Below are 23,405 nucleotides of genomic sequence, written 5' to 3' on the forward strand. Positions count from 1 at the left end.
TGCAGGCGGCCCCGGGTGGCGAGTGGCTTCTGACGCGAACAGGCCGCGATCAGGAACGCCGCGCCCGGATTTCAACACAGCGGATGGAAACAGCGCTCCCTTTCTCCAAAAATCAATGTGATCACTCTCTCCTGTGGGATGAAAAAACAAACCTTCAAAAAGTGGAAGCTTTTTTTTTTTTTTTTAATTCACTAAATCCAGGGATTTATTGTTTAGTGTCAGCAGCGTAACCGCTTTGGTAATTAATTTTTCTGAAGAGAACGGAACACTTAAGCCGCCTTAATTTCTTTTATCTCGACACACATGATGAGCGTCACCACGAAATATATTTCACCAGGTTCCCAATTACCATATTTTAAAACCCACCTTCTCGCTGCATGCTTGTCTTGATGAAATATTTCTAAGAGAGAGGGAAGGCGGATGTCTGAAGGTAAAACACGGGCGCGATATTCCCGTCGGTAGCTCTATCCGCTTTCTTCAAAAAACTATGTTTATATTCGGTTATATTTTTAAAAATTAATGAGATTCTTAAAATGCACGAACACCTGTTCCTTTTTTAAATCTTGGGGCACAAAGTAAGAATATTACGGGCAGCGAGAGAAAATTAAAAGGTAATGAAGCAAAGTACAATATTTGCAACCCAGATAACGGGCCTCGATCCTTACGGACTCAGATACTTAGTGCGACAGTCACAGCCCTGTGGCGTCGGTGCCCTGACGGAGCCTTAATTTGCTCAGTGAAGTGAAAATAAGCGTTGGACCCCCTCGTTTAATCTGTGAGAGTTAAACACTATGTTGGTTAACCCAGTTTCCATCGCACGGTAAGGGCCTGAAGTGAGATGAAACTGTAAGCGGTGACTCCTGCCCTCAACGTTTCATTGAAAACCGCGGCGATTGTATCCACGAATTTAAGAAAAGCAATCAAGTTCCAGACCCGGGACATGATCGATGGGAGCCATAGCTGCTTTCTGAAAGAAAGAAAGATTAAAAAACAAATGGGATTTGATCCTTCCTGTATCACGTTTCTGCTTATTTCAAGTTGTAATTGCCACCTGTAAATGCAAAATGTCACTGAAGATTTTGTCTCTAACACCCGGGCCTTTCAGTTTGGCAGCTTCCAAACAGGAAAATACAGGCCGTGACCATGAACGTTCACCCGTTACATTCACCCTAACCTTAGCAGCGCCTCTTCATCGATTTTAGGGTCACCCTAAATCTTGGAAATCACCCCGTATCTCTCACATACCCGCCCGCTGGCCGGGTCTTGAGTTACGGTGACCCCTTAACAAAGCACAAGCGCGACCGGGTCCTGCATTCGGACACAAAGCAATTTCTCGGGAGCGCGGGCTGGACAGCTGCGACCCCCCAGTCGCCGTCAGAGGCATGGGGTGCCCGACTGTTCAGCTTGGTGACTGTTGGTGCCCTTAGGGATCCGTACGTCAGAAATGCACTCAGCTCCCTTATTTTTTTTTTTTTTTTTACTTTATTTTCTATCACTCAGGAGACTTTCCACTGGGTTATGTGGCTATTCTTAGCAAGTTCATGCGATGCGCTATTTTTTCCAGCCACGTTAAGATTCCTCTTCTTATACCAAAAAGATACTCAAATTGAGACCCTTCCTGTGAATGGAATGAGGTCATTTATTCCTGCAGAAGGTTACGAAGATAATCTGAGTAACGATCTGACCACGTCACGCCGCCCCTGGAGGAGGCAGGCTGAACGTCACAGAGAACCGAAGGGCACCGGGCGGCGGGGACAACTTACCACCCCTGCGGCCCCAGCAAGGTGCGTGCAAAACGTGGGGCTGAGAAGGAGCCCTAACCGGGCAGAAGCGAGGGGAGTGGGCGGCCGGCCTGCACGGGGTTCGCCGTCGCGGGCGGCCAGCCGCGGTTCAGCCCGAGCGTGGGACACGTGCCCTCTCCCTGCGCGCTGGGCGCCGGCCTGTGAGCTTCTGGTTTAACGCGAATGTGCCGTGGCGAGAAAGGAGCCGTGAGAGGAGAGAGGGGGGGTGAGGAACCCCACCCCCAAGGAGCAGGGCGGACGGAGAGAGCCTGGGCGGGGGCCCCTTTAATCAATAGCCAGGTGTTTGCTGACCGTCGGCTGTGAACCCGCTCGCCCCGGGAGGTGCTCTGGGAGGGGAGGAGAGTGGGTCAGAGCAGGTCAAGTCGGGCTGAACGGGGGGCTCCCTGCCCAGAGGGCCCCAGGGGCTCCCACCGGCCCTGGTGGTGCGAGGAAGCGGGAAACCCTGCGAGGCCCACTCCAGCCGGGCCGCGCGCTCGTTGGGCGCCGCGCTTGGCACCCTGGCTTTGCCTCTTGCTCTGCCTCCTGTGGAGCAGGTGGGAGAACCGCTCTGTCCTAAGACGCTCCTTCTCCGCGAGGGATGACGCCGCCTGGCCGAGCCGCTGCGGAATGAAGGGAAAGCCCGCGAGGGACTGAGCCCGCGCCCCGGGGCCAGCGAGCCCCACGAACGGCCGCGGCTGCCGGCATTGCAAGCGTCCGTGAGCCGTTCCGCCTGCAGGTGGGGATCCCAAACCTGAACGTCGGTGTCCGAGCGATCTTAGGCACGCCGTGAATCGTGAGTGCCCAGAAGGCAGCAGGGACAGCCGACGTCCCTAGGGGTGGAAAAGGAGCCTGATAGGGATTTCCTGATGTCCTGAAATCCAGTGGGGGATGGAAGTGCAGGGAAGGAAGGAATGGAAAGCCCTTCCTATGCTCAGAAGGCGCCTGGCCTTGCAGGTCCCCTCCCGGGTCCTAGGGAGGTGACTAGGACAAGCCTGGTCCCCCAGCCTGGCGCAGGGCCCCTGAGCTCCCACTCACGGCGCTCGGCGCCCTGACATTAGTGTCACCAAACGGTGGTCCGCATTAGCCACTTGTAGAGCAGAAGAGAGAGTTCTCTCGCATCCAGATTCGAATTAGGATTTTATCGTTTTGTGAATCAGCAGGGCTGACTTCCGAGGCCGTCAACACATCTAAGGGGAAGGTGGCCTTTTATTGCTCTTTCATCGGGAAGGCAAGGCGCCACCTGTTCCTGGCCCCGGACGTAACACGAGCACGGAAAATAACGTTTCTTTAGAGCGTGGATTTCTGACGAAAGCGTCATGCGTACACTGACGGTCCAAAAGGACGCTGAAAACACGCTTCTTTTCAAAGAAGACAGGCGTGTACTGGGGATCTTTTCTTCCCCTCAGCAGGTACCTAGTTCCCAGCCACAAAAGTCAACATTGCTCGCTGAAAAATGTGTTTGAAAACACTCCGGCGATCATGACTCAACCCCCAGGTGGTCCCCGCAGTCCAGGGTCCATCCAATTCTTTCCCTCCAATGCACTGGAGCTGTTCCTGCTGACTGTGTCTTTCTTTTCAAATGGCCGGGACTTTAACAAGCAAGAAAGGCTGGTGCAGATGTATACGCCCGTACTATAAACACTTCACAAACTAAATTGCATTCGAAAATATTGTAGCGATAAACTTGCCATGTGCCGTAAGCACGCTCAGACAGTTTCCATATATTGTTACATTTACTCTTTCCAGTAACCCTGCAAAGAAGTGCTACTGTACCCATTTTAGAGAGGAGGAAACTGAGGCTCAGAGAGTTTAATTGGTTCGAAGCAAACAACTAGTAGGCGCCAGAGCTGTTACAACACCGAGATGTAGGTCTGGCTCTTAGTCCCCCGTGCGGCGCAGACTCACTGCGATGGGTCCAGCCGGGGCCGCCTTAAGCTCAGTCGTCCCTCGAGGGGAGGGTAACAGGAGCCCGCCGTGTTCTCGCCTTGGCACGGAGCCCAGCGGCAGGGTCGGTTTGCTTTCAGTGACATGAAACAAGCTCAGCACTCAGTCACTGGGGCGTTCTTGAATGTAAACACGGCCACGCGACAGAGAAAGAGCCCCCTGGATGGAAACAAGCATCAGCCGACAAAGGTCGCCGGCTCCCTCTCCCCATCACGCCATCGCCTGACAACGGGCGCCCGTGCTTCCTCGCCGCCCGCCACGTGCAGGGAACGTGTTTCTCAGAGTCAACAGCGCGTCCACCCGGGCTCTCCTGGAACAGACGCGCAAGGTCAATACCCCGATGCACACGGAAGGGACACCCCGCTTCGCGTGCGAGCGCCGTGGGGACGCGGCGTCTCACAGAGGCCCAGGGTGTTCACAGGAAGAACGGACTGTGGTTCTAAGGATGCACGTCATGTGATTCAAGCCAAAAATCCTGCATCTTTTCAAACAACAAGTCACCAAACTGGGTATGAAAATATTTTCTGGCCAATTCCTGAAACCAATCAAACATGCAAGTAAATAGACATCAAACTGGACCGGACCCCAGGTCACCTCACAAGTTAACACCCCAGAGAGGAAATGGCACCCCTAAACAGCTGCCAGATGTTTAGTCACTGGGTCGTGTGTGACAGAAGAGATCCCCTCGTTCCAACACCAGCACCAGGGCCAGCGCCGTGCGTCACCGGATTTTGTCTTCACGAGAACACACCCTGTGCAGCATTTTACAGAGGAAACTAAGACTCGGAGAAGCCTGAGGCCATGAACGCAGCGAAGACCGAGGCCCCAACTCCGCTCTCTCTCCTCTCCAGCCCACGCCAGCGTACAGGCCTCGGCCGGGCGCCGTGCACGAAGCAGGGGGCCCCACACGGGCCCAGCCCGCTTGCTGATGGGGCTCCCGGTGGGTTTTAGAACAGCCTTCGATGGGGCCGTAGACTCAACACTGCCCTTCGTCCAGCCGTTACTCCCAAAGGTGACTGAGATGTCCAGCACCAACTGAGAAGCCCCACACCCCAGCGAGAGGTTCCCCGCGGTTTCTCACGGGCCCGCACGTGCCTGGCTGGATGCACATTGCAATGCTGTGGCTCACAGAACAGGATTCGGGACGTTAACCCCCCAGCTGGGTGACATTTGTGCTTCGATGAGCTATCAGTCCTCAGGGACTCCGCCCTGAAACCATTCTCCATAGACCGCACTGGAATGCTGGGCCTTAATCCCGTGGATTTACACACTCGGGGTATCGTGTGTCGTATAACTCACTGTATAGATGAATTAACAACTCCGCAAAAGCTCTGCCCACAGCACCATCCACACGTGTGAGAAACGGCTTTCTTTTTGTTCCATCGTGAATCCAACTCCTGGCACATCTAAGTTGTATTACTTGAAGGAAATAAACGTTTCAGTCCTATTTGTGTTGCTCTAGATGTCGACACACGGAATTAGTCCAGTCTGTTCTCCTTCATTAGACAAGCATTTTTGGACAGAAAAAAAAAAAAGGCCAGCAGACAGCATCCAAATTGGAAGGAACCACCCTTCACCTGTCACTCAGCTTGTTTTCCTGGGTGAATTTTGGGTGCTTTGGGGACCAAGCCCCCGATCCAATATTTTAAGTACAAAGAGCGGCTCGTATTTGGAACAGCCGGGGGCAGAGCGTTGGAATTCCGTTGGCACCGCTCGTGTTTGCCCCGCGCGGCAGGCTGCTCGGCGCGACGGAGGGCATCGCCGCGGGCAGGCGCCCATCGTGGTCACACTGGGTGTGTTACATTCATTAGCCGCAAATCTGAGGACACTGGTAACATTGTGCTTACTTGGGACAGGCCTGTGTCTATCAGATGTTTCTGTGAATGTTCTAAGAGGCAAATAGATACTTTGGGGGCTTGTCTAACAATAATTTATTTCTTATTAAGGTTTTTTTGTAACAGGATAATTGCAACATTCTTTTATAAATATTACAGTTGGAGTCAGGCATAAGCTGCTGGGATAAATTATTTATATCAGTAGACTTATGAGCTCCTCGTACGAGGATGCATTTCCCTCCTAACGTATTGGGAAATGATGGCTCTAATACTTTGCCAGAATATCTAAGAGGCAGAATGTTAATTTCTTGCTTTTTTGTGTTATGAGTAGTGTAAGGAAGTTTTTCTGAAGACTTTGCCTTCATTTCTGTCTCCCAGACTCCTTAGTTAGAGATATTAGAAGATCGAAGCTTCAGTTTCAGGGAGAGTAAAGCGGGTCTCCGCCCTCCCCGACCATCGGCTTTACAGAATAGGTGTCATTTGGGACATGGGCAGAAATGAGCAAATTCAGTGAATTCACATACTAGCCGTCTCCGTGAAGCAGTTATTGCAAAAAGCAGCCTGGTGGCCTGTTTGAAGTTGAGTAACTTGGGGAACAAAAGGAAACACGGGCTGTCTTACCATTCCCGTTAAGTTACCAGTTTCCAGCTGATGCGTCCGTGGGTAACAGTTCTGCAAGCCCAGAGCCGGCGGGCCACATTAGCACTCCAGTGTCTATAGCCTTCCCACGTGTGGAATCCCGATTGCTGGATATAAACCTCCCTGGTAAGGAATATAATATTCCGTTTCCGCCTATGTTTGTTCTACTTCCTAAACCTCAGGAGGCATCAAACCAGTTTAGGAAGGTGGGCCGATTGCTGTGTTTGAAAGTCACTTTCAACGCATACAATTTCTTTTAGTTGCTTTTATTAATCTATTTCCCTCCAAAAAAAAAAATGTCATTATTGGATTTTTATATAGCACTGGCTCACACTATCTATTATTACCCGAAGCGTATCCAAGAGGGAAAAAAAAAAGTGAGAGCAGGTCATTGCTTTTTTTTCCTTTGGCAACTTTGCAAAGACTTATAAACATGTTGCTCAAGGAGAGAGAGAGAGAAACTGCATTAATTTGGTCCGAGCCTCAAACCTCGGATAACTTCATTCCTGCGTCCTTCGTAAAACCCAGGACCCACGGTGTGTTTTGTTTTCCTGACACGGAGGCCACTAGCTCCGGGTTCTGCTTTTCATTCCGCCTCCAAATAGAACACGCTTTCTGAAGCTTCCATTCTCTGCGCTCGTGGCCGCCGGAGGCTTTGGAAATACCCTCGCAGGTGTACACGGAGGTCAGCCCGGGAAAAGGGACGGCGGGGGGGCGGGGGCGAGGCAGGGGGACAGCCAGGAGTCGCAGGGAGAGAAGAGCCTGCGCTTTCAGCCTGGGCTGTTTCTGTTCGCCGGGTCTTGGGGGATTCTCATTGCGCACAGGTGGGCGAGGCCTCGCACCCCTCCAGCCGGCTTCTCCTGACCAGAGCCCGTAGGCGGCGAGGCAGCAGGGGGCCAGCGGGGAGTTTGTTAAAGCACCATCGGGATGCAGCATTTTAACCCAGAACCCGGCACGGAGGCGCTGCTCCCACCCCTGGTCTGGAACGTTCATGAAAAAGGTCAGCAGCAGCATTTTCAGACACGGCCGAGCGTGCGCTCCCGGAGCTAATTGTTGGCTTGCGGGTTTACCGGGCGTGATTTTAAAAATATGCTTTTATTGATTTTGAGGAGAGAAGAAGGGCGAGAGATAGAAACGTCGCTGATGAGAGAGAAACATCGGTCAGCTGCCTCCTGCACGCCCCCTACTGGGGATCGAGTCCGCAGCCTGGGCCTGGGCCTGGGCCCTGACCGGGAATCGAACCCGTGACTGCTTGGTGCACGGGAAGATGCTCAGCACACTGAGCCACACAGGCCGGGCTGCCAGGAGCATTTTTAAGTCATAGATCAGTCTCCCCCTCCCCCGCTCTTCAGGTGCCCTTGGGGGGAGCCCCGATGAAAGGCCCAGTTGCAGTACAGTCGTGACTAGGCCCGCCTGACTTTATTCTTTGCTCTTGTTTGTTCTTGAGAACTTGGAGACTCTTGAACAGCCTGATTTGTTGGGAGAGAAAAACCTCACAGCACAGCTCTCCGCAGGCTGTGACCTGCGTCGGGGTCACAGAAGGCTGCTCCTTTCTCCTCCTGACACCCGGCACATGCCACGAGCTAAGCCTGCCCCTGGCCCCTGCGCCGAGACATCCTGACAGCTCCCTGTAAGCACCCTGGGGTCATTAGCAGCCCCGGTTAGGTGACAACGCTCCCCCGCCCCTTCACACCGAAAGAGCTGAGTTGATAATGTCTGATCAGGAAGGACAGGCTTTACAATCCTGAATTATCTTTGGCAATTAAATCTCACAGAGCAACCCAGTAGTTCCTGTTCAGGATAGGAAATTATTTCCTCCGTGGCCCTTGGTTTAATACTGACTTCAGACAAATACTTATATTCCCAGCTTCGTGGCTGCACTGCCGGGGGGAAAGTTCTGTGGAAATAGCAGCTGTCATTAGTTGGCAGGCTCTTTTTTGGACAGCAGTGCATCCATCCACTCCCCCTTTTCTACCAAACTAGAAATTAGGAGGTAGCCCAGCTGCGGAAACGCCGCTGGAGACCGTCCGTCCGTTGTGAGGAGTGAGCTGTTCTCGGAGGGAGATTTTCTGCTGGTTGCCAGGAGCATAATATTCCCCCAGGGCGACGCTGCATCGAGCGACCCTGCTGCCACAGGCGCCCAGGGTATTTAGCTCCAGCCGGTCAGGCAGCCCAGTGCCCCGAGGGCGCTAATTGTGACCCATAGTTAACTTCAAGCCTTAAAGCCCTGAAGGTCAGAAGAGCTTGCCTGACCCTGGGATACAAGGGCAATTAAAATCCACCCCAGCCGGGAGATTTGCCACAGACTCTATTACCCCTGCCCTGTTCTCAGGCCCATAAAGGAAGGATGCTGGGTGGGACCAGCTGGAGGTGGCTTTCATTTATTCAAGAAACGTGTTGGGCGTGAGGTCTGGGCCAGGCGCCGTTCTGGGTACTGAGAACGGGGCGCTAAGAAGACACACGCAGACCGGCTCTCGAGCTCACGTGGTGAACTGCAGCATCCATTAGCCTCTTCAAAATCCTCTCTCATTTAGACCCCTCGACAGTCAAAATAGGTACCACGTCTCGGTGAGCACTTTATCGCAGTATTTATCTGCATCTCCAAATCGATGCACGTAGTACCCTTCGGAAGCACCCCCCGGGGAAGGCACGAGCCCGTTTCACAGATGTGGAAGCTGAGGCTCAGGGAGGGTCCCTGGCCTGCCGAGGTCCCACAACTAGTGGGCCCAGGGGCCAAGATTCGGCCAAGTCTGCATTTGTCCCTTGACCGAATTCCAGGCCAGGATGCTCTGAGCCAGGCTCCTCGCCCGGCTGGCCCGCGTGGATGATGCCGTCCGATGTTGTCGGGCAAGTTGACTCTGTCAAGCTGATCTGTACCGCGTCGGTTATAACTTGGCCAGGCAAATGTGTTTATCGTGAGATTTTGGCCCGATTTTTCTCTACAGACTGGATATTTGCCATAAACTTCCATCATGTTAGTTATGTAACACTAGAAAAAAAATAACATGCCATTTCAGTTTTGTGGCATCTTTGTTTCTTTGGTGTGTTTTTTTTTTTTAACTTGTTCCCAGAAAATAAGATTGAAGAATTTAAAATGGCAAATGAATGATCCATAATATTACTTAAAGCTTGTTTATGTATTTAGGCATTCAGTCAGAAGCAAGCCTAAGACTTCTCATCAGAAAATCATCAAGAATTAAAATGTACTTGTGTTTTGCAAGATTTTTTTCTAACAGTTTGCTACCTGGCCTCTGCAAGGGCCCTGATTATGTCCTTGGGAGTCAGCTCCCTGTGTTTATTAAATTATAGTTCTTAATCATTTTTAACCCTGAAAATTAGTAACCATTTAGTGACTCTCAAAATTGCCAAATACAATGTATTCATTTTTAAATATATTTTCATTTTGATGGATATGGGAGATTTGGGGTAATTTTAAAATTGTATCCTTTCTTCCTAGACTAAAAAAAAAAACAGGCTTCTAAACATTATTTTGGAAATATGAAAGCAATTAGTTGCGACGGAGTGACGGCTTTGCTATTCAAGTTTGAAATAAGAGCCTAAGGTTCACCTTCACATCCTTTGAGTCGTGCGTATCTCCCCTCACTCACCATAAGCAGGGCGTCGTCTTTTTTTTCAATCCGTTGCCCCTCAGCTGGCCTCGCCTCCCTGTCTTTACCCAAATGTCTTCTGCGTAAGCGCTTGGGTCTGTTTTCCCTTCACTAAAATAGCCACGTCGATCTTCTTTTCAACAGCGAAGCAGCTGTTTCTGCGTGTAAGGAACTGCAGGGGTGAGAGGTGACCCCCCCCCCAAACTGACGAGTGGGAATTAAGCACCAAAGAAGCTGGAAATCACTGATGGAAGTGAATTAGGAGGCACAGGGCGCACAGTGCGAAGCCACCTCGTCTAAGGAGATGTAACTACGTGACCCTATAGAAACAGGCAGCACGTCCGCGGCGCCTCCAGCCGCATGTTTATCGCAGGGCCTGAGCCGTCCAGGCGCTTGTAAAGCGCTTCATGGGAACCGTGGAGTTAAATCTCCCGTGTTCCCAACAGCCCTGGGGAACGGCCCCCGTTCCAGACGCGGAAACAGAGGCCCCGAGAACCGTGAGTGGTGCCTTCACATCTGAGCCCAGACTTCTGGAAAACACCACAGTAAGAATTTTTTTTAAAAAAATTAAATACTAAACGCCCCCGTCCCTATTTTGCGTGGCTCAGTGATTTATTCGTGGGAAAGGACAGCGGGGGTCGCAATGGTCAGCGTCGACTTTACTGAAAAGGTACGCTTACGACTCGTCTGTAATTGTAACCCCTCTGTCCTTGCCCTGACCTCGCTACTATATTTTAGATCATTGAAACGTCTGGGCCCCGGTAGCAAATGGCGTTTTCGAGAATTAGCAGTCATTTTTACTGGGAGCGCGGCGTCCCGAAATGACTCCTGTCATCGTTTTGCACATTTCCTTGATTACTTAACGCTGTCGTCCTCACCTTGAATTTATTGACGCCGATTCGTTCTGCCTTGACATTGGCATTAAGGAGGAAACGGCTTTGTTTCGTTCTGACATTATAAAAGCACCTCCCAGGACTTGGTTTGACATTGTCAGGAGGTGACTGTGGGACAGCCAACACCCGGCACCCAGCGGACAAGAGTGAATTACAGTGATTGGGGGGGAATCGTTAAGAAAAGTTACTGTTGAGTGATTTCGGTAGTTCTTTTTCAAATTTAAATATCCCTGCTGTTTAAAACTCCTGAGGGCTTAGCCCATATTTAGGACGCTCCTGCCAAGGACCTAGAGGAAAAATTAAGTCTCTAAGGAGACATTTGGCTGTCACTGGACAAACAGGAACCTCACATTCTAATTTAGCTTTACATAGTGCTCAAAAACGTCGTCTCAAAAAAAAAAACAAAAAACCACAACCCACGCATGTGAGTTACTTCCTTCCAGCCTCAGATACGTGGATTTCTCAGGAAAGTACCAAAGGCTTGTGGCCTCGCTCAGCCTCCTCGGGACGTCGAATGCTTCGCACATCTGTCCTGGGCACTGACGGGGGCCCCGCACAATTCCCACGCCACCCCCGAGGGCCACACCCTCTCCCTCGCGCCCCTCCAGGCACCCGCGAGAGCGGACATGGCTCGTTTCTTAAACGAATTACCTTTATCATCTCCGTAAGAGAACTCTTATTTTCTCGAGCACAATTCCTTGTACGGGCATGTGGGTACCCTCGAAGGCCTGTATACTTACTCTAGGTGATTTGCAAAGAGTGAAAAGTGTAAAGATGAAAATGAAAATCACGGAAACCCCCGCCCTCCTCCCAGCCAGAGATCAACCGCGGGCACGTCCGGGCGTAAGTGGTCGCAGTACCTTTTCCAAGGCTTCCATCGCGGAAGGTGCGTGTGGAGGTTTATGTGGGTTTTTGCGGGGGTCACACCGGGGATCAGTGTCTGCACCGTTTTCCTCCTGGCGCAACGCCGGGGACTTTGAATCAGTGTCGCCCCTGCTGGGCGTGGCCGCTGTGGGACAGTGCCTCCCCGCGATCGCCGCCTCCCACCGCGGGCAGGGGCGTGGAGGTTGCCCCTCTTCATCGGAGCAGACGGGAGCTTTTGCTCACAGCCGAGGAGAAGCTGGCTTCTCGGCAGCGTTTTTACGCGCACCGTGCGCGTGTCGGTGTCTGAAGCCGTCGACCTGAATAGGATTTCGCTCCATCCTTAATGATCGCTTTGGAAAAGGTGCCCAGCCTCGGGCCCGTGGGATTCTCGGGGAAGTAATCCTCTCTCAGCATCAACAGAGGCTTTTTCAGTTTGCAAACACTGGAAACTCTGGGGGTGTTCGGGCGGTGCCTTGAGCTCCTGAGCCCTGCGTCTGTCCCCCACCTGGTGCAGGTGTGACCGCAGACAGGCTCCTCCACAGTGAGCGCGGCTTTCCCATGGTGCTTTGAGCAGCGTGTCCTCCGCTTAGATGAGAGCAGGCGTCACTCCCATGCAGTGCTTGTGTTAGATGAACGACAATGGGAGGGCTGCCCTTGAAGGTCAGAACCTGCCCCACTCAGGACCCTGTCCTGTCTGACCACCCAGCTGACAACTTCCAGTTTTCCATGCAGTCCTTCTCTCTGCCCTTGGACCTCACTGCACTGAGAGCAAGCAGGCTGGGTGCTGCCACACGGGGAAGGTGCCACCAGCTCCACTGTCCTCAGACGGAAGTGGAGACTGAGAGCAGGACAGCAAGGATGCTGCCACTCGATGGCCCCAGGTGTCAGTCTGGAGACGGCATGCATCCCCCTGTCCCCAGCCCCACCGCTGCAGAAGCCAAAGGTGGGCCGTGGGGCAAGGGAGGCAGGTGACGGCCTGCAGCCCAGCCCCTCCCTGCTCTTCTGGAAACACACCGTGCGCTCTGATTGGTTCAGAAGGGTGCACAGTGACCAAGAGCAGGCCAATCACCTTTGAGAAAACGGACTCTTGGGTCCCAGCTGTCCTCGCAGGGCCTGTGGCGGACGCAGCAGCTGGAGACAGGTACTCGGGAGGCGCGTACTTGGCCCCACGCTGTCCCTTTTCATACCCCCAGGGGACACGTACACCTGCTGTCTTTGAGGGAGGACATTGGCTTCCTTTTCCACTTCAAGTACCTGGAACTGGAGAGGGGGTGATGAACTCGTTACTCTGACAGAGGCAAGAACGAGCCCCTCACCCTTCCAGCAGCAGGGGGCACTGGGGAAGATATCGGACAAAGTATACTTAGGCTGTGTTTCATATTTTTTAAAGCACCTCCCATCACTCGCCTTGAGGCTCCCCGCACCTGGGAGGCAGGCGGATGGGACGAGTGCTATTGTCCTTTCCTTAGACTCGAAGAAAGGGAGGCACAGGGAGGTCAAACAATTTTCCCAAGTTCACCAGCCCATTAACCTCAGAGACTGGCCTTGAATCACAAGTTCTTCACCCAACTCTCTTCCTGCACCTCATGCTTTTAGTACAAAAAAACTCTCCCTGTTCCACCGGGAACTGTGAAGACGGACAGGGGACACCGACCCAGCGAAAACAGCCACCCAAGTCATCACCGGGACTCATAGCATTGGGCCAGAAGTCCCACAGTGCTCACGGATTTTATCATAGAGGAAGGATCCCCCCCCTCATCACCTTTTAAGGTGCTACGCTTTCCATGAAAAATATTCATGCCAAGAGAACTTTACAAACACTGACTTCAAACCCTTCCCCGACTTTCTAGTTGTCACTAGACCGTGAGTGAGCTCCACATCCGGGTACTGCAATGGGGTCACGGTTCAGCACAATCCTGGATTGGATGGAGGTTGGACAGGCAGATCAGTGTGGCTAGGTGGTGTCCTAATGCGTCCGAGGCCTCACAGCAAAGCGATGGCTACTCGGGACTAGACCTCAGGTTTCACGGCTCCTAACCTACATTTTCCCACTGGGCCACATCACCGATCATGGCCAGACGTTAGTGAGAAAAGATGGGGGGAAATGCAATCAGTGTACCTAGAATTCCACCCACAAGACCCTTAGACAACGGTCTATAAAGTTTCTTCCCTACCCCGGGAGCTAACCTGCAGGCTCAGTTTTTCATCTCCCATCTCACAACTTAATAAAACAGCCGCCAAGGCTGAATAAGTGGGTCATAATCCCGGCTCTTTATCTCCCGGCCACACTCTCTCAAACGCCCGAGTCAGGACTGAATGCTGCGCACATGCCTTTGTTATTAGCCTGTTTGGCGGAGGTTATTCATTCTTTGAAGTTTCTTTGAAAAGGATGGGAGCAATCTGGAGCATCGTTCCCGCAGCAACCCTGGGCTTGTTTCAGGTGGCGAAGGTAGAGGTCGCTTTATTAATACAGCCATCAGGGAAGGCTGTCATGGTAACGCATCGCATCAATTCCTTGAAGTGCGGAAAACAAAGCCAAAAAGAGAAACTTTCAAGTCTATAAATATAGGCCCCGCATCGCTCAAGCCTACGGCTCCCGGGCAGGGCGGACCTGGATGTATAGCTCTGAACAAGACCCACAGAGCAAAAAAGAAAACTGGCTCTTGGAAATGTAATGGATCGTCATGGCCATCATGGGAATGAGCGACCCCTCAGGTCACAGTAGGGAAAGAAGAATGCAACAAAGTAGCCATACGACCCTCCAGGTCACAGCAGGAAAGAAGATGCAACAAAGTAGCCATAGGACCCTCCAGGTCACAGCAGGAAAGAAGATGCAACAAAGTAGCCATATGAAGTCCCGGCTGGTCCCTCAGCGCACAAACGATCCCTTGCCCGGTCTGCTTTTCTCTGCCTTCCGGAAAGGATGAACAGAGAGCTTTAAAAGGAGTCAAAGTCTCCTAATTCATGTTTTGACAATAGATTTCAGTTTGGAAAAAGGAAATGGGTACGACAATCAAGAAACCTACCAACACCAAGTTAAAGAACTAATTGAGCTGCATGCCCATGACTCTCATTGTCCCGTGATCCTCATTATACAGGAAAAGTAAAAGGATGTGCAGGAGAGAGGAAGAGATGTTTCTTGTCCCTGTTCTTTCACTGGAAATCCTGAGCATGTTCGTGAACTCACAGCAATGGTGGGAGCTTATTTATCTACTGCTGTGCATGTTTACTGCAGCTGTGATCAGAGTTACTGTAGCACGTTGCTGACTTGAGCCTTTCCACCAGGACCACGCCCATCTTTTAGCCACGTAACTGTGTTTGAGTCTGACGTTAATACTGTAACCTATTTGTCAGGGGCCACGGATTGCCTTGGCCACTCCATCTGAATCTGAAAGCATTCCTAACATCAGGGGGTTATAGGTGCCATGGTGTGATATTGAACACATCATAAGTGGATTATTTTTATCCATGGTAAAATGGTGCTTTAGAATATAGGCAAGCTATGAACAAAGGAGTATTAGTTTTTCATATCTAAGGGTCCTATTTTATCATCCTAAAAAGAATTAGTTGCACCTAGCAAATAACAGTGTGTGTCCAACACCAGTCTAGTGTTGCATGAGGGATTTGAAAGTGAACCTTCTGTGTTTACCAAGACGGCCCCCTCTAGACTGTGAAGAGAGAATCAGCGGGACATGCTTAATGTCAGAGCTTTGCAGAGTGAGTTCAGAGTGTTCAGTTTAAGGTGATCCACATGGACAGACACAGAGTGAAGAGAGTGCTAGCTGCCGGGGGTACATACTCACAATCCTGGCAAATCCTTCCTAGTTGCATGTTCAATCCTCAGCTACGCTCGAGATAAAATGAAGGTGACGCCAGGATTGTGAGTCAGTGTGTATCCCGGTGCCGGTTCTGCCAGCTGCTGGGGGTGGGTGCCAGGAACCTTGTGTTGAGAGGGATCCTGAGGTTCAGTGCGAGAGACGCCGTGACTGAGCAGCCGCATCTGTGTCTATGGGGAGAGAAAACGAGAGCATGTGCAACGCATTCGCCTTTCCCAGCCCGGACCTCCGCTGTCCGGGGTTGTATTTGATGTCTGAGCTGATCTGTATTTGGAGCGCTGCCAGGATGTCATAGGACCCTAGAAGATGTGACACCGAATGCTACTCACAAAGACCCCACCTCGTCCCAGTGGGGTACAAAAGGAAGCAGAGCAGCCGGTCAGCACAACAGAAAGTGACTGAGGATCTGCAGATAGAGTTCTCTCGTCTTGAGGAACGTGGAGCGCAGCCCTGTGCAGTTGCCTTTCTCCTATGGGGAGACCTGGGTTCCAGTTCTGTTTCTACCCTACATTTCAGGGTCCTGATCTAGGGTTTCCCAATTATCCTCCAGCTCTGATTTTACCCTTCCTATCTGAGCAAAGCAGAACAAATGCCACGAGGGTCCTGTTGGCTCCGCTTAGCCTTTAATTAATGGTGAGCAGTAACTCAAGGGTCAGTGTCCGATCCCCATCTTCTGTATTTGCACCCCCAGGAAGATAATTCACTCTTTCATTTCAGTGTCTAGTACTTACCGTCACCTCGAATTCCATGGCTCTGCACCTAAAAACTCGAGGTGTCTGACCTAGAATCGCCAAGGCGTCTCCATTCCTCTCTCCCCAATAATCATAAAGACAACTGTCTCCATGGCTGTGGCTGACACCCTGAACCAGGTCTTCCTCATTTTACCTCCGACGTTGACGGAGGAGTAGTTCTTTCTGGTGGGGGGAGGGGAGTCCTGTGCATTGCAGGATATTCAGCAACATCTCTGGCCTCTGCCCAGTAGCCTGCCCTTTCCAGAGTTGTGACAACCAAGAAAAAACATCTCCAGACATTGCCAAATGTCCCCTGGGAGGTACAGTCACCCCCCTGTTGAAAACCACTGCTTTAGATCGACAACCAGAGACCTCTATTACATGTTAATTCCACCAACTTCTCCAATCTTTTTTCTAATTATTCCAAAATCCCTCCTGTCACATGCAGTCAAGAACAGGCCTTGCTTTTATTTGCGTATTTCCTTTACCCAACTCAAAGTGCCCTTCCTCCCAGACCCTTCTGGTCGGTCTATTTCTAGATGCAGTGGCGCAGCAGGAAGCTTCCTGTGACCCACTGTGCACCCTCCCTGCATTTGGTAACATTGTTTCCTCCCCCACTGTGCACCCTCCCTGCATTTGGTAACATTGTTTCCTCCCCCACTGTGCACCCTCCATAGCTACTGCTTCCCTTCCTAGGGCTCCAACGCTCATACTCTTCAGTGTTCTATCTCCATCCAGTCGTCATTCCTACTCCATCTGTATTCCATCAGGACAGGTCTTCTCTCCCTGCAGTTTCACCCTTTGTAACGATGACCACCGTCAGCCCTGTCCCAAATCCATCTCCGGAGCTGTTAACTAGCTTTTCCTGCTGATAGCAAGACCCCTGCATAGGAGCCTACGCCCTGGAGGTCAATAGGTCCAAAAAAAGTTATTTTTCCTTTACTAAGCTCTTCCTCCAATCTTCTTTTCTTAATAAGTTGAACTGTGATGAGTCCAGATACCAAAAAGGAGAATCCCAGAATCTCTCTTCCCCATTTCAAATAACCTGTCTTCAGATCTGTCCCTTTTCTGTCCCCATTGTTCTAACTCAGCCCACGCCCATTCTTCTGAAGTATCTGGTCTCCTGGCCTCCAGTCTGCCCTCGCTTTTGTCTGGCCTTGCCTGCCTTCCCCCCTTAAAAACCCCGTCCTGCTCTCGGGTCTTTGACAGCTCCCATTGCCCATTATCTGAACTCTGCAGTGTGCTACATAGAACCGTCACCCCCAAGCCATAGCTATACCTTTCTAGTCTCCATCCATCTTTGCACCCACACCAGTCCACTCATCATTCACTATCGTGTCACCTGGGTCCCTCCCTCAGGCTCTGGTTAGAAAACTGAAACCACAGTAGGTATTTTAACAGGGAGAATTTATTGAAGGTTAACCACATGTTTTAGAATTTGGAAATGAAAAGAGGACAGAGAAGTAAGTCAGAGATGGTAACTGTGTGAGCAGGAGGCAGCTCTCACACCCGGGCTGAGGGGTTACAGGGCAGAGGACAAGGTTATGAAAAACTAAAGGTTTGGAGGAGAGACCCCCACAGACCGGGGACCTGCACGTCTGAGGAGGGGTGATGCCTGGCTGCTGCTAGGACCTCCCTTGGAGCTGGAGCTCAAACGTCTAGAGAAGGGAGGCTGCCAGGTTGCTGTGGGAACCTCTAAGGGTGGCAGGAAGCTCCTTCTGAAAATGCTGAGCCATGAAATCAAATGCTGCGGTTGGGAACAGGGGCCATGGCTGGGGCGATCCTGTTAGGAAGAGCCATGAAACAGCAAAAGGAAATCTCTTCTTCCTCCCACTTACCTTCTCTGCTCCCTCTAGCGCCCCCTGTGGGTGGAAGCCAGGAGACACCTTGCAGGGTTCCAGCTTCAACATCAGAAGGATGGGTAGATTTAGAATTGAAAGACAACTGCTTAAAATAACCAGCACAAAGCTCTTCCACATCTCTGTGCATTAACCTGTACAGTTTCCCATCCACATGCTCTTTCCACCAGTATCGGCCGGGTTCATGCCTGCATTCAAACCCAGTCTCCTTTCTTTAATCTTCTCTAATCTCCTCCAACATAATTATTCACGCCAGCATCTGAGTTTCCCTGGCAGCTTGCAAATACCTCCTTTATAGTCTTTTTTAATATTGCATCATAATTATTTCTGCATATGTTCATTTGTTTGCTTTCTGCCAAACTGTGAGCTCCTTTAGAGCAGGTAGAGTAACAACCATAAAACCTAGCAGGGTGCCTGGCACACAACTGATAGGCTGGTTGAGCTGGATGGAATTGATAAGGGCATTTTAAGGAAATTAATGTTAGATCATTTCTTGTATATATATTTCATCTTCCCAACCAGACTCGAACTCCACAAGAGCAGAGCTTTATATCTCTTTTATTTCTTCGTGGTGTTTAGTACAAGAAGAGCTCAATGGTACTTGTTAACCACCTAGCTTATTCATTTAGCACCACGGTTTTGATTCAAAGGGACGCAAAGATGGAACCTAAGTCCATGAGTAGCAGGTAAGATCTGCAGTCAGGTTTAGATGTGTTTCTAGCGCAGGATTCCAACAGCGTTGCTGTGCATATAGTCAAGTTCTGTCTCTGTTGAAAGATTAGCACAATCGAGAGACCAAATATAGTATGTCTCATAGTGAATTCTAAAGTAATGAAATATATTGTAGTTTCTTTTTTTCCTGTGTCTCTCTTACAGAAAACATATCCCCCCACTCCCCAAGGTTACACCTGTTCCTTGTCTGTTTATTAAATTTCTCACAACACGAACCAGTAGATTATTTAAACATAGGAAAAGCATTGAATTTTAACTTAACCACCAACTTCTTAAATAAAGAAACCTCCCTTCAACAGCTGATTTACATTCAGGCCCAAGAGGAAGCAAAATCATTTTTTTTAAAGGGGGAGTGATATTTAATTAACTATTGATTTCTTCTCAATTATTCAAGGCAAGCAATTATCGATATTGATGGAACAGATATTTCCCTAGCTCCAGTGCCCCAGTGAAAGGAAATAGCCCACTCAGCAACCTGCTGCCTGGGACAAAAATGCCGAGAATCTTTGACTTTAAGTGGAAACAGTTACTTGGATCTGTACACTCCACGTTGCCTCAATTAAACAGATATTTCCTGAAGTGTAAGCAAAACAAAACCCCGAGAACCTATACGTGCTCTCCAAGTTAACAACAACCCCAAAAAAGAGAGAGAAGGTGTTGGTCAGTGTTGACTGTGATCTGATCTCTCTCCACTTGCAGACTTGACCTCATGACTGCAGCTCTTGACGTTTTTAACCGTGACGCATTAAAGACTATAATTTGGGGCTAATGCTCACGACGTCCGCACCACCCAGTGAGAGGTAGCCGGTATCATCATGGGCTACCTCATGTAGAGCTGGAACACCACCTTCTCTAGCAAGGCTTTGAGCTGAAGGGTTTCGTAGGCCTTGGCCGTCGCTTCTGTCATTTACAGATAGCCAGCGTGAGCACATGTGAAAATCACACCAATACATTACCCAGGTGTCGCCAGGAAGTCGCCAGAATTGCGGAAGGTGGTAGAACAGGGCCCTGTTTAGGCCACTTTTTGATCAACCCTGTGAGCGTCCACTTGCACACAAGAGCATCCGCATGTTTGTAGGAAGCTTCTTTTGAAGGTGGCATGACCTTTTTTTAAAATTCTACTTTATTTTTTTCCATCACCATTTATCCCCTCTATGCCCCCTTCTACCTCCACCCATTCCCGGTGACATGACCATTGAACATAAGTAATGACAAGGCATCATCCTCTATTCAATTATTACTTGGAAAATGGGGGTTATTTTCTTTTAAAATACTTTGCAGTTGATCATAATATTGAGTGTGTGTGTGTTTAACCCACGTGCTACCCCTGGGGAAATTTAACCATGGCATTTTTTAAAGAACGAAAAATGTTACGATTTATATAAAAAAAAAAAAAAAAAAAAAAAAACCTCCTTTTCCTGCTCTGCCCCCACCCACCGCCCAGTCCAGAGTTTCTACATGTTAAGTGCCCAGGCTGCGTATGTTGCTGGGAAGTGTTCTTGGCGCTTGCCCGCTGTGTCGCTGTCTCGATTTCCCTGGCTTCTGTTTCACGTGCTGCTAGATCAGTGAAACCTTGATTATCTAAAAGAATTAGAGAGACGGCATTCATGAGGATCGCCAGAATTTTGAGGAAATAAGAAATTATCCGATTTGAAAGTTGCATGGCAGGGTCCAGGAGGGAATTCCCCTGTCTCGGAAATTGCTTGCCTTAACTTGTTCAAACGGACCCGATCAGTCGATGACCACAGTGACATTTAGGTAATCGGGGTTTCACCACCGCATTTGTTATCAACCAAGGTCACCTTGGACTCTACTTCCCTGGTTTACAAGATAAAAGCCCTGCTAGGCTGTCAGGGGCAGGAGCGAGGGCGCCTCCCCGCGCCTCCCGGAAACAGCCCCAGCCTGCAGCATGGCCCCTGCCCCTGTCCCCTCCTGTCCCGTCCCATCCCTTCCCCCTGGCTTCTGCGCGCATGCATGTGGCACTGGAATCATCTGCAGGGAGAGTGTCGAGCCCCTTAGAGGTCCTTGGTCATTTAGCAACCCTGCTTTGCATTTTAATTACCAGCACCTGGCTTCAAAGCTCTGCATTCTTGCATGGGGCACTTGTTTCAAACAAACAAAAACCCGGGGAGGTCACCGCAGGTGTCCTGGAGAGAAGCCACTGCCCGACCAGGAGCTCTCCCTCACTCCTACTCCACAGCCTGAGATGGGCCGTGAGCATGTCCCGGGCTGCAGCCAAAATCTATAGGGAAAGAAGCGATGGGAGGGAAACGGAGGCAGCCAGCCAGCGACAGGTGTTTGGAAACTGGAGTCACGTGCCCCGTTTGCGCGGTGGGGGTGGGGCGGGGAGGGAAGCGCGAGATGGATATTTTTTTTAAAAAACTGAAAACATGTATCCGATGCACTTACATTGATTCTGCTTTTCCCCTCCCCCCGCGCCCCGCCCCCGCCCCCTCGATCTGCAGCCAACGTCTGCGACAACGAGCTCCTGCACTGCCAGAACGGAGGGACGTGCCACAACAACGCGCGCTGCCTGTGCCCCGCCGCCTACACCGGCGTCCTGTGCGAGAAGCCGCGCTGCGAGGAGGCGGGCGGCTGCGGCGCGGGCGCGGGCGCGGGCGCGGGGTCCGGCCAGGGCGCGGCCCCGCGCGGCCCCGCGACGCTGCTGCCGCCGCTGCTGCTGCTGCTGCTGCAGGTGCTGCCGCAGGTGCGGGTGCGGGTGCGGGCGCCGGCGCCGGCGCGGCTCGCCCTCTAGGCGGCGCTGCAGCCGCGCCCCGGGCAAGCGGACCGCGCCCCCCGCACCCGCTGCGGACCCAGGAACACCCTCTCCGACGCCCCCACGCAAACGCAGAGAGGCCCGACCGGACGAAGCCATATTTCTCAGCCGCGGACAAGCGCCGCCGCGCGCGGAGGCTGCTCATTTCTGGCTCCAGGGCGGGCAGCGGCTGATGGTGTCGCTCAAGATCACGGTGCCGGCTGCGGAGCTGAGTGCCCATGGGAAAGGCAGGGACAGCGCCCCGCACAGGAAAGACAGAAAAACACACACTACGCGCGCACAAATCAACCGACCTGAAAACGTTTGTGCGCCAACGCGGTGCGCCCCAGCGCCGCCGAGCGCCGAGCGCGCACCAGCCCAGGAGGCGCGACCTTGGCCCGGGCGCCCCGCGGGCGCAAGGACACCTGCGAGCCCCGGCCCCTGACTCCCTTCCAGCCCGTGCTTTAGTGAACGTTGCTCTGTAACCCTCGTTGGCTGGAAGATTTCTTGTCTGATGTCAGTAACGCACACGTGTAACGGCCCCCTAGGCGCTCCAGCCGGTCATGCGCCCCCCCCCCCGTCTGTCCCAGCTGCTCTGAGGCCTCCCCGGGCCCAGGGCCAGCGCCTCCACTGTCCAAGAGTGGCCATAGGGAAAAAGAGAGAGTGTATCTATCCTTTTGTATTCAAATGAAGTTATTTTTCTTGAAATACTGTAATATGTAGATTTTTTGTATTCTTGCCAATTTGTGTTAGCAGACAATCTGTTCGTGCGTCCCGTGGGACTCAGCAGAGACTGGCGTTTTCCTGTGTTCTCTTCAGCCCTTGTTTCGTTTCGCTGGGCAGAGTGGGCAACCAACGCGCCGGCATCAAAGAATATCCGTTTCCGTACAGAGCAAGTGTAATAAGATCCCACCAAAGGACATTCTGTCTTCTTGTTGCTTTCACACTGGAAGAGTCAGACCATAAAAATCCCTGCAGGAATGCGCTCGGGAATTGGTAGCATGATTCCCTGAGGGGCAAGGAGACCCCGCCGGGCGGCCTCTCGCTCGCTGGGCTGATTTCTGTGTGGACTGAACACACCCCGCTGACGAATTTAGTGCCCGGGAAGAGGGAACGACGTCCGCTAGCCTGGACAGCTTCTGCAAAACGGGAGACTGCTTCCACTTGGGAACATGGTAACGGGAAAGAAATCCGAGCGATTGCCACGACCATGCCAAAGCCTGTTGGCAGAGCACTAAGAGACTTTTATTTTTCAGTCATGCTGTTTCCACAGATTGATGTGACCGTGTGACTCGAGGGATGAGATCTATGTATCTTTCCGAATACAGTGTTTACATGGAGTGTCCTAGGGGGCAACCTGGGGAACCAGGGAGGTCGCCGGGAAGACGAGTGATTCGCGATTTGACTTTGAGTATAACCAGACGAGCTATTTAGAGGAAATATCAACCGCACAGCAGCAAGTAGACATAACTGCTGTTCCTGAGAATAAAGTTTTGTTTTAAGTACCGCCCAAGGTGTAATCAATTCTTGTTTCTGCCTTTTATTAGGCCAATTACCGTGCGAGACGGCGAGGGGAGGGGGGCGGGGGGAAAGCTGGGTCAAGTTTCAGAGCAGCTGGAACAGCGCGCGTCCCATTCCCAGCACACCTGTCCTACAGGCGACAGATTTCACAGCAGCCTCTGCTGGACTCAGGACCAACCATCAGCCCAAACCAGAGCCCTAAAGACCACGAAGTCCTCCGTGACTTGGTAGCCCAATGAGTTACGATCGCGCTAGGTGGGGAGCCTGCTTCCCGTCTCAATCCCTTACCCCGAATTCGCCCCTCCTTGCTGAAATGGGGGGGGGGCTCCTGATAAATAAGCTGGCCGAACCCTAGATGGAGGAACAGCGTGTCGTCCTGGTTTTGTCCCCAGAAAAGCCAGCTCCAA

The 23,405-nt window shown here is 51.5% G+C and overlaps 1 protein-coding gene across 2 annotated transcripts in view; it reads left to right on the plus strand.

Annotated features, from left to right (window-relative positions):
* The window catches only part of NTNG1 (netrin G1), a 199,415-nt gene extending 176,425 nt beyond the window's left edge, over nt 1-22,990 (plus strand). For both annotated transcript variants that reach the window (XM_081122102.1, XM_081122103.1), the window contains one exon: nt 21,188-22,990. In XM_081122102.1, coding sequence (XP_080978228.1) covers nt 21,188-21,477 — 290 coding nt within the window. In that variant the 3' untranslated portion in view covers nt 21,478-22,990. The remainder of the gene's footprint in view (nt 1-21,187) is intronic.
* Nucleotides 22,991-23,405: the final 415 nt, after the last annotated feature.

Source organism: Miniopterus schreibersii (assembly GCF_964146895.1).
Source record: "Miniopterus schreibersii genome assembly, chromosome: 19".
Taxonomy (NCBI): Eukaryota; Metazoa; Chordata; class Mammalia; order Chiroptera; family Miniopteridae; genus Miniopterus; species Miniopterus schreibersii.